General features: G+C 46.4%; 1 protein-coding gene across 1 annotated transcript in view; it reads left to right on the top strand.

Annotated features, from left to right (window-relative positions):
* Window positions 1–14,845, top strand: part of Fbxo42 (F-box protein 42) — a 65,667-nt gene extending 50,822 nt beyond the window's left edge. The window contains exons 5-10 of the mRNA XM_041651742.1: window positions 1,883–2,036; window positions 2,996–3,106; window positions 8,341–8,437; window positions 8,823–8,879; window positions 9,516–9,632; window positions 10,052–14,845. Coding sequence (XP_041507676.1) covers window positions 1,883–2,036; window positions 2,996–3,106; window positions 8,341–8,437; window positions 8,823–8,879; window positions 9,516–9,632; window positions 10,052–11,167 — 1,652 coding nt within the window. The 3' untranslated portion in view covers window positions 11,168–14,845. The remainder of the gene's footprint in view (window positions 1–1,882; window positions 2,037–2,995; window positions 3,107–8,340; window positions 8,438–8,822; window positions 8,880–9,515; window positions 9,633–10,051) is intronic.
* Window positions 14,846–15,780: the final 935 nt, after the last annotated feature.

The raw sequence follows: 15,780 nt of genomic DNA, 5'->3' as shown, positions 1-15,780 counted from the left end.
TGCATAAGCACAATACCCCAAACAAGAGTAAAAACATATATACAGTATAACAAAAATAACTTTAAATTTCTAGCAGTATACTAAAATCCATGCTAATGCAAAAATATCTGAGATTAATAGTTGTCTTTTTAGACTATATTTCTCTAAATGATAACAAACATCCATAACCCACCAAATAACCCAAACCACCCACCCTACCTCTTGGAAATGTAGGTAGTATGTTCTCTAGACTGCTTCCTGTTATCTGTGGGTGAAAGCATCTTTAGAGGTCCCTAAAAAATTGAGATAATGGCCAAGTCCTGGGAAGACCAGCTGTCTGTAACCTTTGTTGATACTATCATCTGTCAAGCTTCAAGAGGTCTCCCCCATCAAACCTGATCACTTGAAAGAATTCACAGCCTCTCCTTTTCTTGTGGAAACAAACACAAAACCTCTTCTCCAATGTAACATTTTTTTAACTTCTTTTTTTTAAGTTCAGATAGCCCTAAAGTGTCTAGGTTGGTTAGGTGAAGCAGTTCATAGTCCTGGGTCTGTCAGCCACTATTGTTTGTTCATCAACACTCAAAAAATTCAGTGTCAGCACAGTGCTGTATAGGACCAGACTCCCTGTGTGCTTCCCATTTCTGTGTGGCTTATTCTTTTTTACATTACTTTTACTCTCTCTTTAAAAACTATTATTTTTAAAAATTATTTCTTTCTATGACTATCTATATCCTTTCTTAAGCCTACATGTATATTTAAACACATTGTAACTTGTATAAGGGTTTTTTTGTGTACAAACCTGCTTTACTATGTATCTCTAGCCTTTTTTGACCGTGTGAGCAAAAAATTGCTAGCTATAGCTGGTTCTGCCTCTGCAGCTTTGGTGGCTAGCTCTGCCCCCTCCTCCGGTCTGTGAAAGCCAGGCTGAAAGCTCACTGCCCAGTTGGAGGTAGGTGACTGAGAGCCGCATTCAGTCTCCCAGCTCTGAAGTGGCAATGTCCTGTCCTGCCCTGTGGCAGGCATTTATTACTTAGTTTTTTGTTTCTACTTAATGTGGAAAAGGCTGTTTAAGTACTCTGCTGTATGGCAGAGCTTCTTAAAGAACCGTTTCTGGTTTTTCTTTTGCTTAACTTTCTCAAACTCTATGTGGAAATTCAGGTCCCTGGTTGGAATGTCAAAATATAGTTGTTGTTTTTTGTTTTGTTTGTTTTGTTTTTAAACTCTCGGCGGGGGGGGGGGGGGGCACCACCCAGCTTCCAGATAAATACACAGAGACTTACCTTGCTTATGAGTACCCAACCTTAGCTTGGCTTGATTCTAGCCAGCTTTTCTAGCTTAAATTATTCCATTTCTCTTTAACTGTGTATTGCCTCTGGGCATTTCAACCTTTATTCTCTATATCTTTCTTTCCTCCTTGCTCCGCAGCTGGCTGTGTGGCTGGATGGCTGGCCCCTGGTGTCTTCCTCTCCTCCTTTTCTCAGTCCTCGCTCGCTCTCTTCCGTAGATTTCTCCTATTTATTCTCTCTGCCTGCCAGCCCCACATAGTTCTCTCTCCTGCCTTGCTATTGGTCATTCAACTCTTTATTAGACCAATCAGGTATTTTAGGCAGGCACAGTAACACAGTTTTGCAGAGTTTAAACAAATGCAACATAAAAGAATGCAACACATCTTTGCATCATTAAACAGGTGTTCCACAACATAAACTAATGTAACACACCTTAAACTGATACTCCACAGCAATGCTCCTAACTGTTGAGCCAGTTAAGAAACCCAGCTTCTCTCTCTTCTGCTGTGTGACATTGGTTCCTTCCTTGTTTTTCCAAGGAAAGATGACCTGTAGCTAGCCTAATGAATTGTATGTTCCTAAATCCTAACCATGGTGCTGTTGCCTTTTCCTAGGGTCCTATCCTTCCCCCAAAGCTGGAGCCACTCTAGTCGTATATAAGGACTTGCTAGTGCTATTTGGTGGCTGGACGAGACCAAGTCCCTATCCCTTACACCAACCAGAGAGGTTCTTTGATGAAATTCACACATACTCACCATCTAAAAATTGGTAAGCCACGAAGATAATCCATCCTATATCTGGAAGAAATGGGTTTCATTGTGTCACATGTGTGTGTGTGTTTGCATGCTGCAGCATGTATGTAGAGGTCAGAGAACAACTCCAGGAGCCGTTTTTCTCCTTTAATCATGTGAGTCCTATGGATCGGGTTCAGGTTGTCAGGCTTGGTGGCAAGTGCCCTTGCCAATCAAGCTATCTGCTGGACCAAGAAAGGGGTTTAAATCAATGGATTCTTTTTTGTGTGTGTGCCAAGAATCCCTTGGAGGGACTGAAGGGAGGACTAGAGCTCCCTTCTCCAGAGGATCCAGCTCCCTTCTCTGGACTCTGCCCCCCACAGCATACAGTCAGATAGACACACATTAATCTGAAAGTAAATATTTGTAAACTTATTAATAAAACAAGAGAATCCCTTGAAGAGGTTGATGGAAGCTAAAGTTTTGCTCGTGCAGAGGGCGCACATCAGGAGCTTGCTTCTGGGTTGAGACCTTTGCAGCGCCGTTTCCGCAGGAGGAGAAGCAGGGGAGGGCCGTTGTCTCTGAGGAAAGTGGCTCCTTTCCAGGAGCAGTGTGCGTGGAGACCCTGTGTACTGCCGCAGTCTTGGGCCACACAGGTTATTTCTCAGACATGCCTGTCTTATTTTGTGTTTCTAGATAGCCCTGGCTGTCCTGGAACTCACTATTGTAGACCAGGCTGGCCTCAAAGTCACAGAGATCCTCCTGTCTTCCCCTCCTGAGTGCTGGATTTAAAGGTGTGCACCACCACACTTGACAGACACGTCTCTTTCTTTTTTATGTGCATTTGCCTACATGTATGTGTGTGTGTGTCTAGCAGATGTCTGCTAGAAAACAGGCTGTCTTTCTTAGTGGATGCCACTACTCCTTTTGTGCCTTATACTTTCAAGATGGAGTAGGTGGTTCTGACTTTTGCTTCTTCCCTCTGCTTTCCATTAGGTGGAACTGCATTGTTACTACCCATGGGCCTCCTCCCATGGCTGGCCATTCCTCCTGTGTGATAGGTGATAAAATGATTGTCTTTGGTGGCTCTTTAGGATCCCGGCAAATGTAAGTATTTCTGATTTGCTTCATGCTAATGTAAAGATAGAAACTCCTGGTCGTAACAGGCCAGAAAAGTGAACTAGGCACAGCCTTGTCCCTGAACAAAGTTCTCCGTAACCTAGTTAACTACTTTACCCCAGCGTTTAGTTCTTCAGTCTCTCCATCACATACCAAATTTTCTCCTTAAAGCCAAGGTTAAGTGGAATTTCTTTCTGTTAATCCAGTGGGGTCAAGTTTTTGTGAAGCTTCCCCCTTGTCTTCTGTCTTGCGCCTATAGAAGGTCACTTTCCAAAAAGCATGATGCTCTGTTGCCCAGCTCAGGTCCTCCAGGAGGAGAGGTATAGTCACTGGATGGGTAGAAATCATGAACTTTCCCATTGGGTTAAGGAGATTGGGAGAGTGAGTTAGAAACAAGAAACTGTCAGGGAAGCTGCTCCCCAGCCACTGCCTTCCAGGGTTGCCCAGTCCTGTGAAGTTCAGGGCCAGACCAGCAGTCTGTCTGCATTACTGTGAGTGGGAGCACAGGAGTTTTCTGTTGAGCCATCAAGAAAACAGACCCAAGCTTGCTCTCTGACAGGACTCATGAGGTTTCTGTTTTAAAATAGTTATGGGGGGGGGGGGGGGGACTGGAGAGATGACTCAGTGGTTAAGAGCATTGCCTGCTCTTCCAAAGGTCCTGAGTTCAATTCCCGACAATCACATGGTGGCTCACAACCATCTGTAATGAGGTCTGGTACCCTCTTCTGGCCTACAGACATACACACAAACAGAATATTGTATACATAACCAACAAACAAACAAATAAATAAATAAATAGTTATGGAGGGGCTAGAGAGATGGCTCAGAGGTTAAGAGCACTGGCTGCTCTTCCAGAGGTCCTGAGTTCAATTCCGAGTTCCTACATGGCAGCTCACACCTGTTCCAGGGCTTCTGACACCGCATACAGACATACATGCAGGCAAAACATTAATGCTCTTGTGGAAATTTATAATAATAATAATACAAAAAAATTAATGCTCATAAAATAAAATAATAAATTATAAGAAGAGTTCAGCTTAGTCTACAAAAAAGTTATGGAGTTTAGGGTTATCCTAGGCTACATAGCACATTTGAGGCCAGCCTGGGCTATATGAAAATCTGACTTTAAAAAAAAAAAGTAAAACAAAAATGTAAATTAAATAAAAAATATTTGTGGAAAGAAACAAAAGGAACTGCCCTCCAAATGAGAGGACTTAGGGTTTAAGTTTGGGAGTACCTACTTTCTGTCTTTGTGTGTAAGTAGAAGACCTTAAAGAGATAACACTGGAGACTGCAGCCAGGACTCAGCCCTTGCCCTGCTGTCTGGCCTTGAATTCATGCAGTCCTTGACCTTGTGAGTGCTAGGATTGCAGTGGGGGTGGGAGATGTCCAAGCCAAAGTGCTGCTCCTTTCCTTTGTCAGGGAGAGTAGGTGTTTTGAGACAGGAACTCTCTTGCTGACCTGACTAACCTTGTACTCACTGTGACCTGCCTGCCTTTGCCTGTGACCAAAGGTGTGTGCCGCCATACCCAACACTGCTGCCCTCTGGAGTTGAATGTAGCAGTTGGTTCTTAATAAAATCAAAGCTTTTAAGCCAGGTTGTGGTGTTGCAAACCTTTAATCCCAGCCTTGGGAGGCAGAGGCAGGTGGATCTCTGTCAGTCCCAGGTCAGCCTGGTCTACAGAGTGAGTTTCAGGACAGCCAGAGCTGCGTAGAGAAACCTATCTTGATAAACAAAAACCTGAAGCTTTTACGAGCACTGTGAAATACTCCTGCACCATGATAGATACCTTTAGAACCAGTTTTTTGTCTCGTGGTTTTTGTTTTTAGAAGCTGCTTCCTGCTTGTACTTTGGGTCCAAGGTATGGAAGTGCACTCACCTCAGCTAAGACCTTATGACCACAGAGAAATAAAAGGTTGGAAGGTCTCAGGATGGGTTCAGTGTTAAGTGACTGCTGAGACGCTTGTATAATATAAATTGTGTGTGTGTGTTATTTATTTATGCATTTATTTGGTTGTTTTTTCCAGATAGGGTGTTGAGGGAGCTGCGGGCCTGCTTTTCGTCCCGTCCGGCTCCCGCACAGCTAGTTTTGTTTTTTGTTTTTTTGTTTTTTTGTTTTTAATTTTCGAGACAGGGTTTCTCCGCAGCTTTTTGGTTCCTGTCCTGGAACTAGCTCTTGTAGACCAGGCTGGCCTCGAACTCACAGAGATCCACCTGCCTCTGCCTCCCAAGTGCTGGGATTAAAGGCGGGCGCCACCACTGCCCGGCCCGCACAGCTAGTTTTACACCAGAAATAACAACACACAAACTGTATTCATTTAAACACTGCTTGGCCCATTAGCTCTAGCCCTTACCGGCTAATTCTCATATCCCGATCAACCCATCTCTAATAATCTGTGTAGCAACAGTCTTACCAGGAAAGATTCAGCATGTCTGACCTGGCAGCTTGCTTCATCGCGTCTGCCCGGGAGAGGGGAGCATGGCCTCTGCTCCAGAGAGCAGACCTGTCGAGTCTGAGCTCACTTCCTCTTCCTCCCAGCATTCTGTTCTGCCTACTCCACCCACCTAAGGGATGGCCTTTCAAAATGGGCCAAGGCAGTTTGTTTATTACCAATGACCTTCCTCCATCATTTCCCCTTTTTCTGTTTAAACAAAAAGGAAAGGCTTTAACTTTAACATAGCAAAATTACATATAACAAAACAGTTATCAAGTAAAAATTACAATATTTACATCTATTTTATCTTTATCATAACTAAGGAAAACTATAACTATTTTTCAACTCCATCAAAGACTCCAGAAAGATACAATATTACCTAAGCAAACAAGAAATAAGCAACTTCCAAACTCTAGAAATGACAGAGACATCTTGCTGCCTAGACAGTCACCCAAAGTTTCTCTGTACCGTTGGGGCATCCATCTTCGGCCTACAGGCCCATGGTATCCAGCAGACATTTCCATGAAGCAGGAAAATTCAAAGGCAGTTCAGTCACTATCTGCTGTGTCCTGCAAAATATCTCACAGACTCTTTCATGAATCAGGAACCCCGAAAGATCATCTCACCTTTAGGCAAGTTCAGTAGTCCTCTCTCTGCGGGTTCTCTGTGTCTAGTTTATGCAATAGTCCAGGCAAGAGCAGTTTCTTGCCCAAATGGCTATCAAACTCCATAAGGTGCCTCTTTGATGCCCATCTTCCTCTTGAAGTAGATTGGTGCTGCCAGGAGCAGAGTGTCTCATTGTCATGAAAAGTCCTAAGTTATTAAAACATTTAAAATGCCATATTCTGGGCTGGAGAGATGGCTCAGTAGTTAAGAGCATTGCCTGCTCTTCCAAAGGGCCTGAGTTCAATTCCCAGCAACCACATGGTGGCTCACAACCATCTGTAAAGAGGTCTGGCGCCCTCTTCTGGCCTTCAGGCATACACACAGAATACTGTATACATAATAAATGAATAAATATTTAAAAAAATAAAATAAAATGCCATATTCTATAATCTTTGAAAGATATGAAGAATGCCTATCTAAAATATATCTATGTACATCTAGAAAATCTTAACTAACATGACTACAAGCTTGACTATTATTGATTATCCATTAACAACCTATATACATTACATTTTTAAGTGAACTACACAATCACAATACCTTAATCAAGATCAGAAATACATATACATATAACAAAATTGACCTTAAATCTCTATCAATAAAGCAAAATCTATACTATTGCAAATTATTCATATCCATATCATATCCCCTTTAAATGTAAAAGAACATTTATAAACAATATTTGGGAACATGGGCGCAGTTATTTCTCTCCAAACTGCTTCCTGTTGAATGGGGGCGCTGTTATTCTTTTATGGTGTAACCTGTGTGCCAGGGTCATCTCAGTCGGCAGTTGAGTGAAGCAATTTTCTGAAGGTGTTCACAGCAACCCTTCAGGAGGGTGTGGTCCATCACACCATATTGGAATAGAAGAAATCCACAGACTCTCACCCTCTGTGAAAACAAAATAAGAAACTCCTTTCCAAAGCATCACGTCCTTAGATCCAAATTTCAAAGTCAAGGCATTTTCAAAATATCTATGTTGGATTAATTCAGCAGCATTTATAAACAAATATCTTTTGGCAGCTGTTGCTCTTTTCTCAGCATTCAAACAATTCAAAGAGAGCATAATAGCATACAGTATCAAGATTCTCTGTTTATTTTCCATCTTTGTACAGCTTTATTTTAACTCTATTTTGTTTATTTTTACTTTTTAACTTTTTGCTTTTTGAGACAGGTTCTCCATATATCTTTGACCTGGAATAACTCTGTAGACCAGGCTGTCCTTGAACTCTTAGAGATACACCTGTCTCTGCCTCCCAGGCATTGGGATTAAAGGTGTATGCTACCACACCTTGAAGTCACAGAGGTCAATCTCCCTCTGCCTCCCAAGCGTTGGGATTAAAGGTGTGTACTACCATACCCAACAACTCTCTTCCTTTTTTTTTGTTACTTTTAAGAACTTTTAACTTTTAGCTTGCATATATTTTTAACACACTGTAAATCATTTAAACATTTTCTTTGACTTTGAATCTTTCTTTTACTGTATATGTCTCTTTTTTGACCACATGAGTCTTTAATTTACCAAGCAATATCAGTAGGACTAAAGCTGTGGCTTTGAAGGCTGGATCCAGCCCATTCCTTAGCTTTCCAGCCTCATGGCTGAGGTACTGGCTGTAGCCATGTTTACTGCCACAACTCTATGGCATTTCAAGGTCCCTGCCAGCAAGTAAGTTGCAGTATTATGTCCACAGACAACACGCAAGTCCTCTCTCTGTAGTCTGCCCGCAGCTCCTACTACAACAGGGTTTTTCTGTGTAGCCCCGGCTGTCCTGGAACTCACTCTGGCTGGCTTAAACTCTGGTCTCTGGCCCCCTTCCCCACTGGCATGTACCTTGTTTCTGTCAGTTTTGAAGATCAGCAATGTTTCTGTTCCATAGGAAAGGAAAGCAAAGGTAGAGAAAATAAAGTCTCTTGTTTAGGATGCAAAACTAGGTAGGGTTCAGCCATGGTCTTTTTTTCTTCTGAAGTCCCTGGACTTTGAGGAAATCATCTCTGAAGGCTGTTTGTATGAAAGTGATGTAAATTTTCCCCCTGGGCACAGGCATCAGAAACTCCCAGCCACCGCTGTGCTCTCTGGAGCTTCCAACTAGTTTCCTCACGACTGTGTTCTTGTCTCACAGGAGCAATGAAGTCTGGGTCCTGGACCTGGAGCAGTGGGCGTGGTCCAAGCCGAACATCTCTGGCCCCAGCCCTCATCCCCGAGGTGGCCAGTCTCAGGTGCTAAAGATTTTGACTATTGAGCAGGCACTGTAGTTAGTATCTTTATGGGAGTGAGGTGAGGTACCCTGTGCACTGAGCCAAAGAGAATTTCTCTTTTTCTTTTCTTTTGTTCTGTTTGTTCTCAGCTTCTATTGCTGTATTACTTAGAGTGGCCTTAGTGGGTTTTTTTTAAAAGAGAATTCTTCACTGATTAACACACTTGTATTAATTTTTTTTAAGTTAGAATATGTCTGTTAAAGGGTCATCAGTTCAAAGGTCTCGAATTGATGTGGGTTGGGTAGAGTAGGCAGCTGGAACACTCAGTTGGGAGCTGGGCGTGGCATTTGTGTACGTCACTGAAGTGTCCTTGTAGGTTTATTTTAAATTTCTTCATCTTTCCCAGATTGTTATAGATGATGCAACTATCCTAATCCTCGGCGGCTGTGGCGGTCCCAATGCCGTGAGTATCAGTACCACTCACTCTGCCTCAGCTGCTCAGTGAGACAGAGCCCTAGGGCATGCTGACTCAGAGAGCACCCTTGCATTCCGAGGGTAGTGCTCATGTTTTCCGCCCTTTCCTGTTCTCTTTTTTTGGGGGGTGGGGGGTGGGGGTGGGGTGAGAGGTTCTTTTAATCAGAAACATTGGTCTCTTATTCACTCCTCGATTCTTCCTGGCTCTGTTTCCTCTTTGAGTTGTAAGATTCGCCCGTTAAGGGGGCAGTGGGATAGAAAATAGGTGGAAAGCTGAAGTCCACATGGAATTACTTTAGAATGCGGACTGAGAAAGTCAATGGACATATCATGTCTCCCCTGCATGCACGCACGTACACTAGTTACGGTTGGTGTGTGGGTCATGTATGAGTGAGTGGAGGCAGGAGTCAAAGGCACAGACAGAGCTGAATGTGAATAGCTGAGGTCTTAGGATGTCTGTCCTGCAAAACCACACACTTTAAACCAGGCAGCACGGCTTTAAGACGACAGTCTGTCACACAATAGATAGATACATGTAAATAGACGTAACACAGTGTGAGACAGCGGTTGTGTGTGTCGGAGCACCTGACAACCCTGACTCCTGTCCTTGCTCCTTCTCTTGCAGCTGTTCAAAGATGCCTGGCTGCTGCACATGCACCCAGGTCCCTGGGCCTGGCAGCCACTCAAGGTAGAAAACGAAGACCACGGTGCACCAGAACTATGGTGCCACCCAGCCTGCCGGGTAAGCAAGGATGGAGCAGCCAGCGGGAAATGTCCTAAACTGGAAAACCAAATTTGTTAAGCTGACAGAAGTAGAAAACAGTTTGGTGTCACATGCTCTTTCAGTATTTACCATCTCCTTGAGCCGCTTGGAAGGAGGATGTAGGTGCACATCCTCTCCTCTGACTTCTAGCTTTAAGGATCCAATTGTCTGCAGAGTGTTCCCCAGGTCCCTCAGAGCTCCTGTTCCACAGCCGTAACGGGCGGCACCTCACACTGTAGTGCAGTTGCTCAGGGCTACCTGCCTTCCTAGCCAGGACCGCTGTTCCTTTCAGCCCCTCAGTCCCGGCCTTTCCCACTGCCTGTATTAGACAGTGGGATGGTTGCCAAGAATGATGAGAACTGTAGGCGAGGCTGTGAGCACAGTCCTTTGTTTTCCAGGTGGGACAGTGTGTGGTGGTCTTCAGCCAGGCTCCTAGTGGGAGAGCACCGCTCAGCCCCAGTTTGAACTCTCGCCCATCACCCATCAGTGCCACTCCTCCAGCCCTGGTTCCTGAAGCCCGAGAGTACCGCTCCCAGTCCCCAGTGAGGAGTATGGATGAAGCTCCTTGTGTCAATGGCCGCTGGGGAACACTGAGGCCCAGGGCTCAAAGACAGACTCCGTCAGGTTCCCGGGAAGGGAGCCTCTCCCCAGCCAGAGGAGATGGCTCTCCCATCCTCAATGGTGGAACCTTGTCTCCAGGAACAGCAGCTGTCGGGGGTGCTTCCTTAGACAGCCCTGTACAGGTAGTATCTCCAAGCACTCCATCTGCCTCTGAAGGATATGACCTAAAAATGGGACTTTCTCTAGCCCCCCGACGAGGGTCTCTACCAGATCAGAAGGACTTGAGGTTAGGTTCCATTGATCTGAATTGGGACCTGAAGTCTGCTTCCAACAGCAGTCACGTGGATGGTACAGACAACAGGACAGTTGCAGGGAGTGTGAGACACCCTCCAGAACAGACCAATGGTGTTCACACCCCACCACACGTGGCCAGTGCCCTTGCAGGGGCTGTATCTCCCAGTGCCCTGCGGCGGAGTTTGGAAGCCATCAAAGCGATGTCATCCAAAGGCCCCTCAGCATCGGCCACATTAAGTCCTCCTCTTGGGTCTTCTCCAAGCTCTCCTGGGAGTCAAAACCTGAGCAGTGGAGAAACAGTACCCATCCCCCGCCCAGGACCAGCCCAAGGAGATGGTCATTCTTTACCCCCCATTGCTCGCCGTCTGGGCCACCACCCTCCACAGTCCCTCAATGTTGGCAAACCCTTGTACCAGAGTATGAACTGTAAGCCCATGCAGATGTATGTTCTGGACATTAAAGACACCAAGGAGAAAGGCCGGGTCAAATGGAAAGTGTTTACTAGCAGTTCCGTGGTCGGACCTCCGGAGACCAGCCTGCACACAGTGGTGCAGGGCCGAGGAGAGCTTATCATATTTGGGGGGCTCATGGACAAGAAGCAGAATGTGAAGTACTATCCAAAAACAAACGCCTTGTACTTTGTGCGAGCAAAGAGATAATGTGTTCAAAATCCCTTTTCGTTTGGAATTTTCCAGTGTATAAGCATCTGGACTGAGACTTGGGAAAACAACATGACTCCCACAAACCAAAACTCCAATTCCAGGCCTAACTCACTCCAGGCTGGGATCAAATCTCCATTAAGGAAAAGATTATATATAAATATATACAGATATATTATATACCCAACTCTGTTTACAAGTAAAGGTGAGATCTTCGTCCTGGTTCAGATGAGCTGTTGCGGAGGCTGTGCTGGCCTTTTCTGTTGTGCTGATCACCAGGCCAGGAAGTTAGGGAAAGACAAACAGCATTAACTTCCCACGAGAAGCAAGCTGAAGAGCCCCCTGTGATCTCTGTGGCCTTCTCATACAGACGCCGCGCTGCAGGGTCAAAGTCAGTTAACAGAAAAAGTTCTGTCCCCTCCTGTTTGAACCACAGAGGACTTGTGATGGCTCTGCAGAAGCACCCTGTGCCTGGTCCCTTCTGTGATCCAGAGAAGTCACCCAACAAGAAATACTGTTCCCCACATGCTGGAGTCACGGTGAAACAATGTTTAGAGAGCCGCCATCTGTCTGCCTCCTTCCTGTCCATCGGTCCTCTTGAGTTCTTCCCACATGTCTCAGCAAACATGCAGTGTCCAATTATGAGATTTTTCTGACAATCGTGTTTGGTTGCAAGTTGCCAAAAAAACATACTGTTTTCCTTTTAGAATTGGGTCCTCAGAGGCCCCTTTTCTGTCTGTAGGCTGTTCCCCTGCCCTTCAGTGGTTTGCTTTGGTTTGGGATGGTTTATTTCACTTTTTGTTTTGTTTTGAGCATTTGGTCTTTTTAAAAAACATCAGGACTTCCATTGCTCCAGCTTCTCTTACAAAACTCCAGTGTCTGTAGACGTCAGATTTCTCAAGCCTTCCACCGCAGTGTGGGGGTACACACCTGTGACCCTAACACTCAGAGCAGAGGCCGGATGATGGGGCTAGCCTGGGTTATATGATGAGACCCTGTCTCAACAAAACAAAGTAAAATTAAGATGCCAATATCAGTAAAACAACACAAAACTCAGAAGCATAAGAAGATACCCCCACCTACCCTAGGCAGGTTCTCACTATGAAGCATAAGACACACACCCCCACCCTAGGCAGGTTCTCACTGTAGCTCACAGAGACTCTCCTGCCTTCGCCTCCCGAATGTTGGGAGGAAAGATACGTGCCACTAGGCCCAGCCCCAAAGATTCCTTTTTCTCTGTGTTTCTTTTATCTCCGTTGCACTGGGCACACCTGTCCCTGTTAGTAAAATGTAAGAGTTGGTCTTAAAGGGGAATCTGGGAACAGTTCCTCCCAGAAAGGGTCTCCTGACTTGTGACACCTTCTGCTGTGCTGTTGGCAAGTGACAACACTTGGAGATGACCTGGGGGCAGCACTATCTGTCCTTCCTGCTCTCTTGTTTGCACCTTAGTCCCCAGCAGGCTTTGTACTTTCACTTCAGTCCAGATAAGGGCGGCCTCCCAGGAGAGGGTTCGTGTTGTTCAGAGGCGCTGGAAATGACTAGACTTGAAGCAGCCTGTGCATAGGAGATAGCAAAGAAGATTATTTTAAATGGCCGTGCAACTCTGGATTTTGGTGGCTTTTTGTCAATGATGAAGGATTTTCATTTTGCCTTTAAAACCAAAACTAAAACAATGAAGGCGTGTTTCACAGCCCCACCCACTCTCCTTTTTTCTTGTCAGCTTCTCCCAGACACAAGACCACTGCTGCTGGCCCCACCTGTCTGAGAGCTGTGTCTGCTTCATGCTCAGTCTTCCCTTAGCCATTCGCTCTGCTCTGGTGGTCTTGGCAGGAAAGCCCCCTGTGGGAGCCCAGGGAAGGCCTGTGCTCTGGAGCTGCTCCCGAGGGAACACCCGTGTGCCTACTTCTGCGTGTCCCACCGCTCCGGCTCCCTGCTTTGTCATTTCTGCCAGTCCTTAGCCAAGACTGTTTGATCCTGTGGGGCCCTGCCTTATGAGGCGAGGCCAGCAGATGAGCAACCTGGTATTACTGAACCCTGGCTGTGATGTTTGCATGTGGACGGTGCCCCTGGACTTGGTTTCTACTTAAATACCAAGTATTCAGACACTTGGAAGTTTAAAATCTCCACTTTGTAGTCTTTCTTTTTCCCCTGTGGCCTTCCTAAGCTGGCTGTCAACTGTTGATTCTCCTGCTTTTCCCAAGTAGGCAGGCAACAGAAATATTAACCTCTTCGAAAGCAATGGGTTCCTCAGAACTCTCGGGTCCTGGGGCTGGCTGCACTGCTGAGAGCCCGGTATCTGCAGTTCCTCCAGAGGAAACAGAGCTAGCCTTGTGTGCAGCCAGCGGTGCAGGACCCAGCAGTGCAGGACTTGGTAGTCCCTGAGCTCTGGGGATATGTGCCGTGGGAAAGTGACTCCACAGTGACGATGGTGTCTTCCCAGCCCTGGGAGACTGTGTGGCAGGACTTCCGGTGTCTCCGCAGAGGTCGGCATTCCCACAACACCGTTAGTTCAAATTTAACCACAACTCCTTTTTTTGACACGATACCAATTTTGTCTTAAAATTCACTGAGAGACATGAGACAATATTTTGTTTGAACCCTCAGGAGCACCTAAAGCAAATATTTATCAGTATTTAAGTATTTAAATACATCTTGTTTCTACTTGAAGCTTTAACCCTTTCCATTCCTACAAGTGTGCCTTTGAGAGCCCTCGGTCATATTAACCAGTCATTTCGCTGGCCTCTCCCGTGTGAGAGTTCTGGGCACTGCTCCACCCCTGCACAGAGCCTCCTGTTTGTCCACACACCATGCAGCAGAGAGCATTGGTTTTCATTCCTCTTTCCACCTTTCTTCCTTGCTTGGGGTGAGCTCGTCACAACCCCACCTCGCGCCACATTTTGGGATCATCAGTAAGGTGTAGTAAGAGTTTGTTTAAGGTAATGGTGGAACTTGCTCCCCCCGCCCCCCCCCCCCAGCCTCTGTGGGTTGATTGACTTTAATGTTTGAGCCACAAACTGTGGAAGAGCGGTCTTGGAACTCCTTAAATACAGCAGAGAAGAGGAGGAAGCCGCATTGCGGGAACAGCCACTGGCAACAGAACAAGGGGGTCCTGATCCTCCCTTGCTTTACCACATCTTTCTGGGTTCATTCTGCTTTGCTTTTCCCCTTCAAAGTGAATCACCTGCTTGGTGTGTCCGTCTGTCTGTCCTTGTCCTCTTGGTGACCCCAGCATGGTGATGTACTCTGCTTTATGTTATCTCACCAGCGCATACGATGGTGGGGAGGAGCTGAAGGGGGCCAGGAAAGGAAACCTGGCCTCAGGTACTGCGTACAGCATGTTCTGCTGCCACCATTGGTGGCCTCTCACCGCCGTCCTCATGGATGAAAGCCAGCCTGTTGGGCTCCACTGTGCTCGCTCCACTCGCTCTGTCCCCTTCTACCAACCAGGGCTCATGTCAGTGCGCACCCACCGTGCCCTGGCGAAGCTGGTGCTGTGAGTGATGTTTCCATACCACTCAGGGGTGCCAGATGGCTCACCCTGATCGTCATTTTAGGCACATCACAGTGTAGGAATGAAAATGGAACCCATGGATATTTAAATCTGTCAACTTCATTTTTGTTAATGTTTTCCCCTGATGACTTTTTAGCAGTTTAACAAATAAAACAAAAATGGACTGACTTGTCTGGACTGTTCTATTAGTACAGGAGAGAAAGGGGGACTCCCCGGGTGGAGGGCAGTGGGAGGAAACCAGTGGCTGGAAGGTTGATTGCTGTCCCTGTCTCCACCATGCCTGAAGGACTTGGCATCGCTGATCTTTGGTCTCACCCTGAGATGGAGCCCCAAGGGAAGTGCAGAGCACACAGCAAATAGGACCTGGGTGCTGCTGCCCCTGCTTTTCTCCTTTACCCTGGGGTGCAGGTCTTACCAGCTGTGGGGTGGTCATTTCCACCCTCTGGGTTCAGAAGGGTGTGCTGCAGGAGTAGAGGAAGCACGCCAGCAGTGTGCTTCGCATATGGTAAGTTGTCACCCACGGGAGCCCTCCCCCCACTCCATGCACAGGCCCAGCGCAGTACTCAGCCAGGGTGGCCTCCCTTGTCTCAGTGTAAATGACCAGGAAGAGAGACAGCACAGACTCCCCCAGCCCAGGCCACTATCCTGAGCCCATAGGAACCTGAGAAAAATCCCTAAAAGCAGAGGGCCTAGAGCACCCATGGGCCTGGCAAAATAGGGGCACTGTCTCCAAACCTACCAAGCTAGCCACATGACTGGGGCTTCCCCTTGCTGCTTCTCTCCCTCCACCCCAAAGGACAGCATCTCTTACCTGTGTTAGCTCTTCTACAGCGTTGCCAGGGAATGGGTGTGAGGGGTGGTTCCACCCTTGCTGCGAGTTTTTGAGTGGACACTGATGAGCTGCTGGGTGACAGCTGGTTCATGCATCAGGTCAGGAATGAGCTCTCCCTGCGCCTTCGACTCTTGAAACTACTTGACTCTTCAGACTCAGAGGGTCTTAGAAGTGAGAGGGCTTATAATACAGGCTTTTAACCGAAATAGACTTGGAACCAGAGATGAGCTGGGATAAGCCTCCTCACTTCTTTGATCCTCAGGCTGTCAG

This window comes from Microtus oregoni, unplaced genomic scaffold (assembly GCF_018167655.1).
Source record: "Microtus oregoni isolate MIOR12 unplaced genomic scaffold, Mior012 000005F_ref0000423, whole genome shotgun sequence".
Taxonomy (NCBI): Eukaryota; Metazoa; Chordata; class Mammalia; order Rodentia; family Cricetidae; genus Microtus; species Microtus oregoni.
The sequence above is the reverse complement of the archived record's forward strand: the minus strand, read 5'-3'. Positions and strand labels throughout refer to the sequence as shown.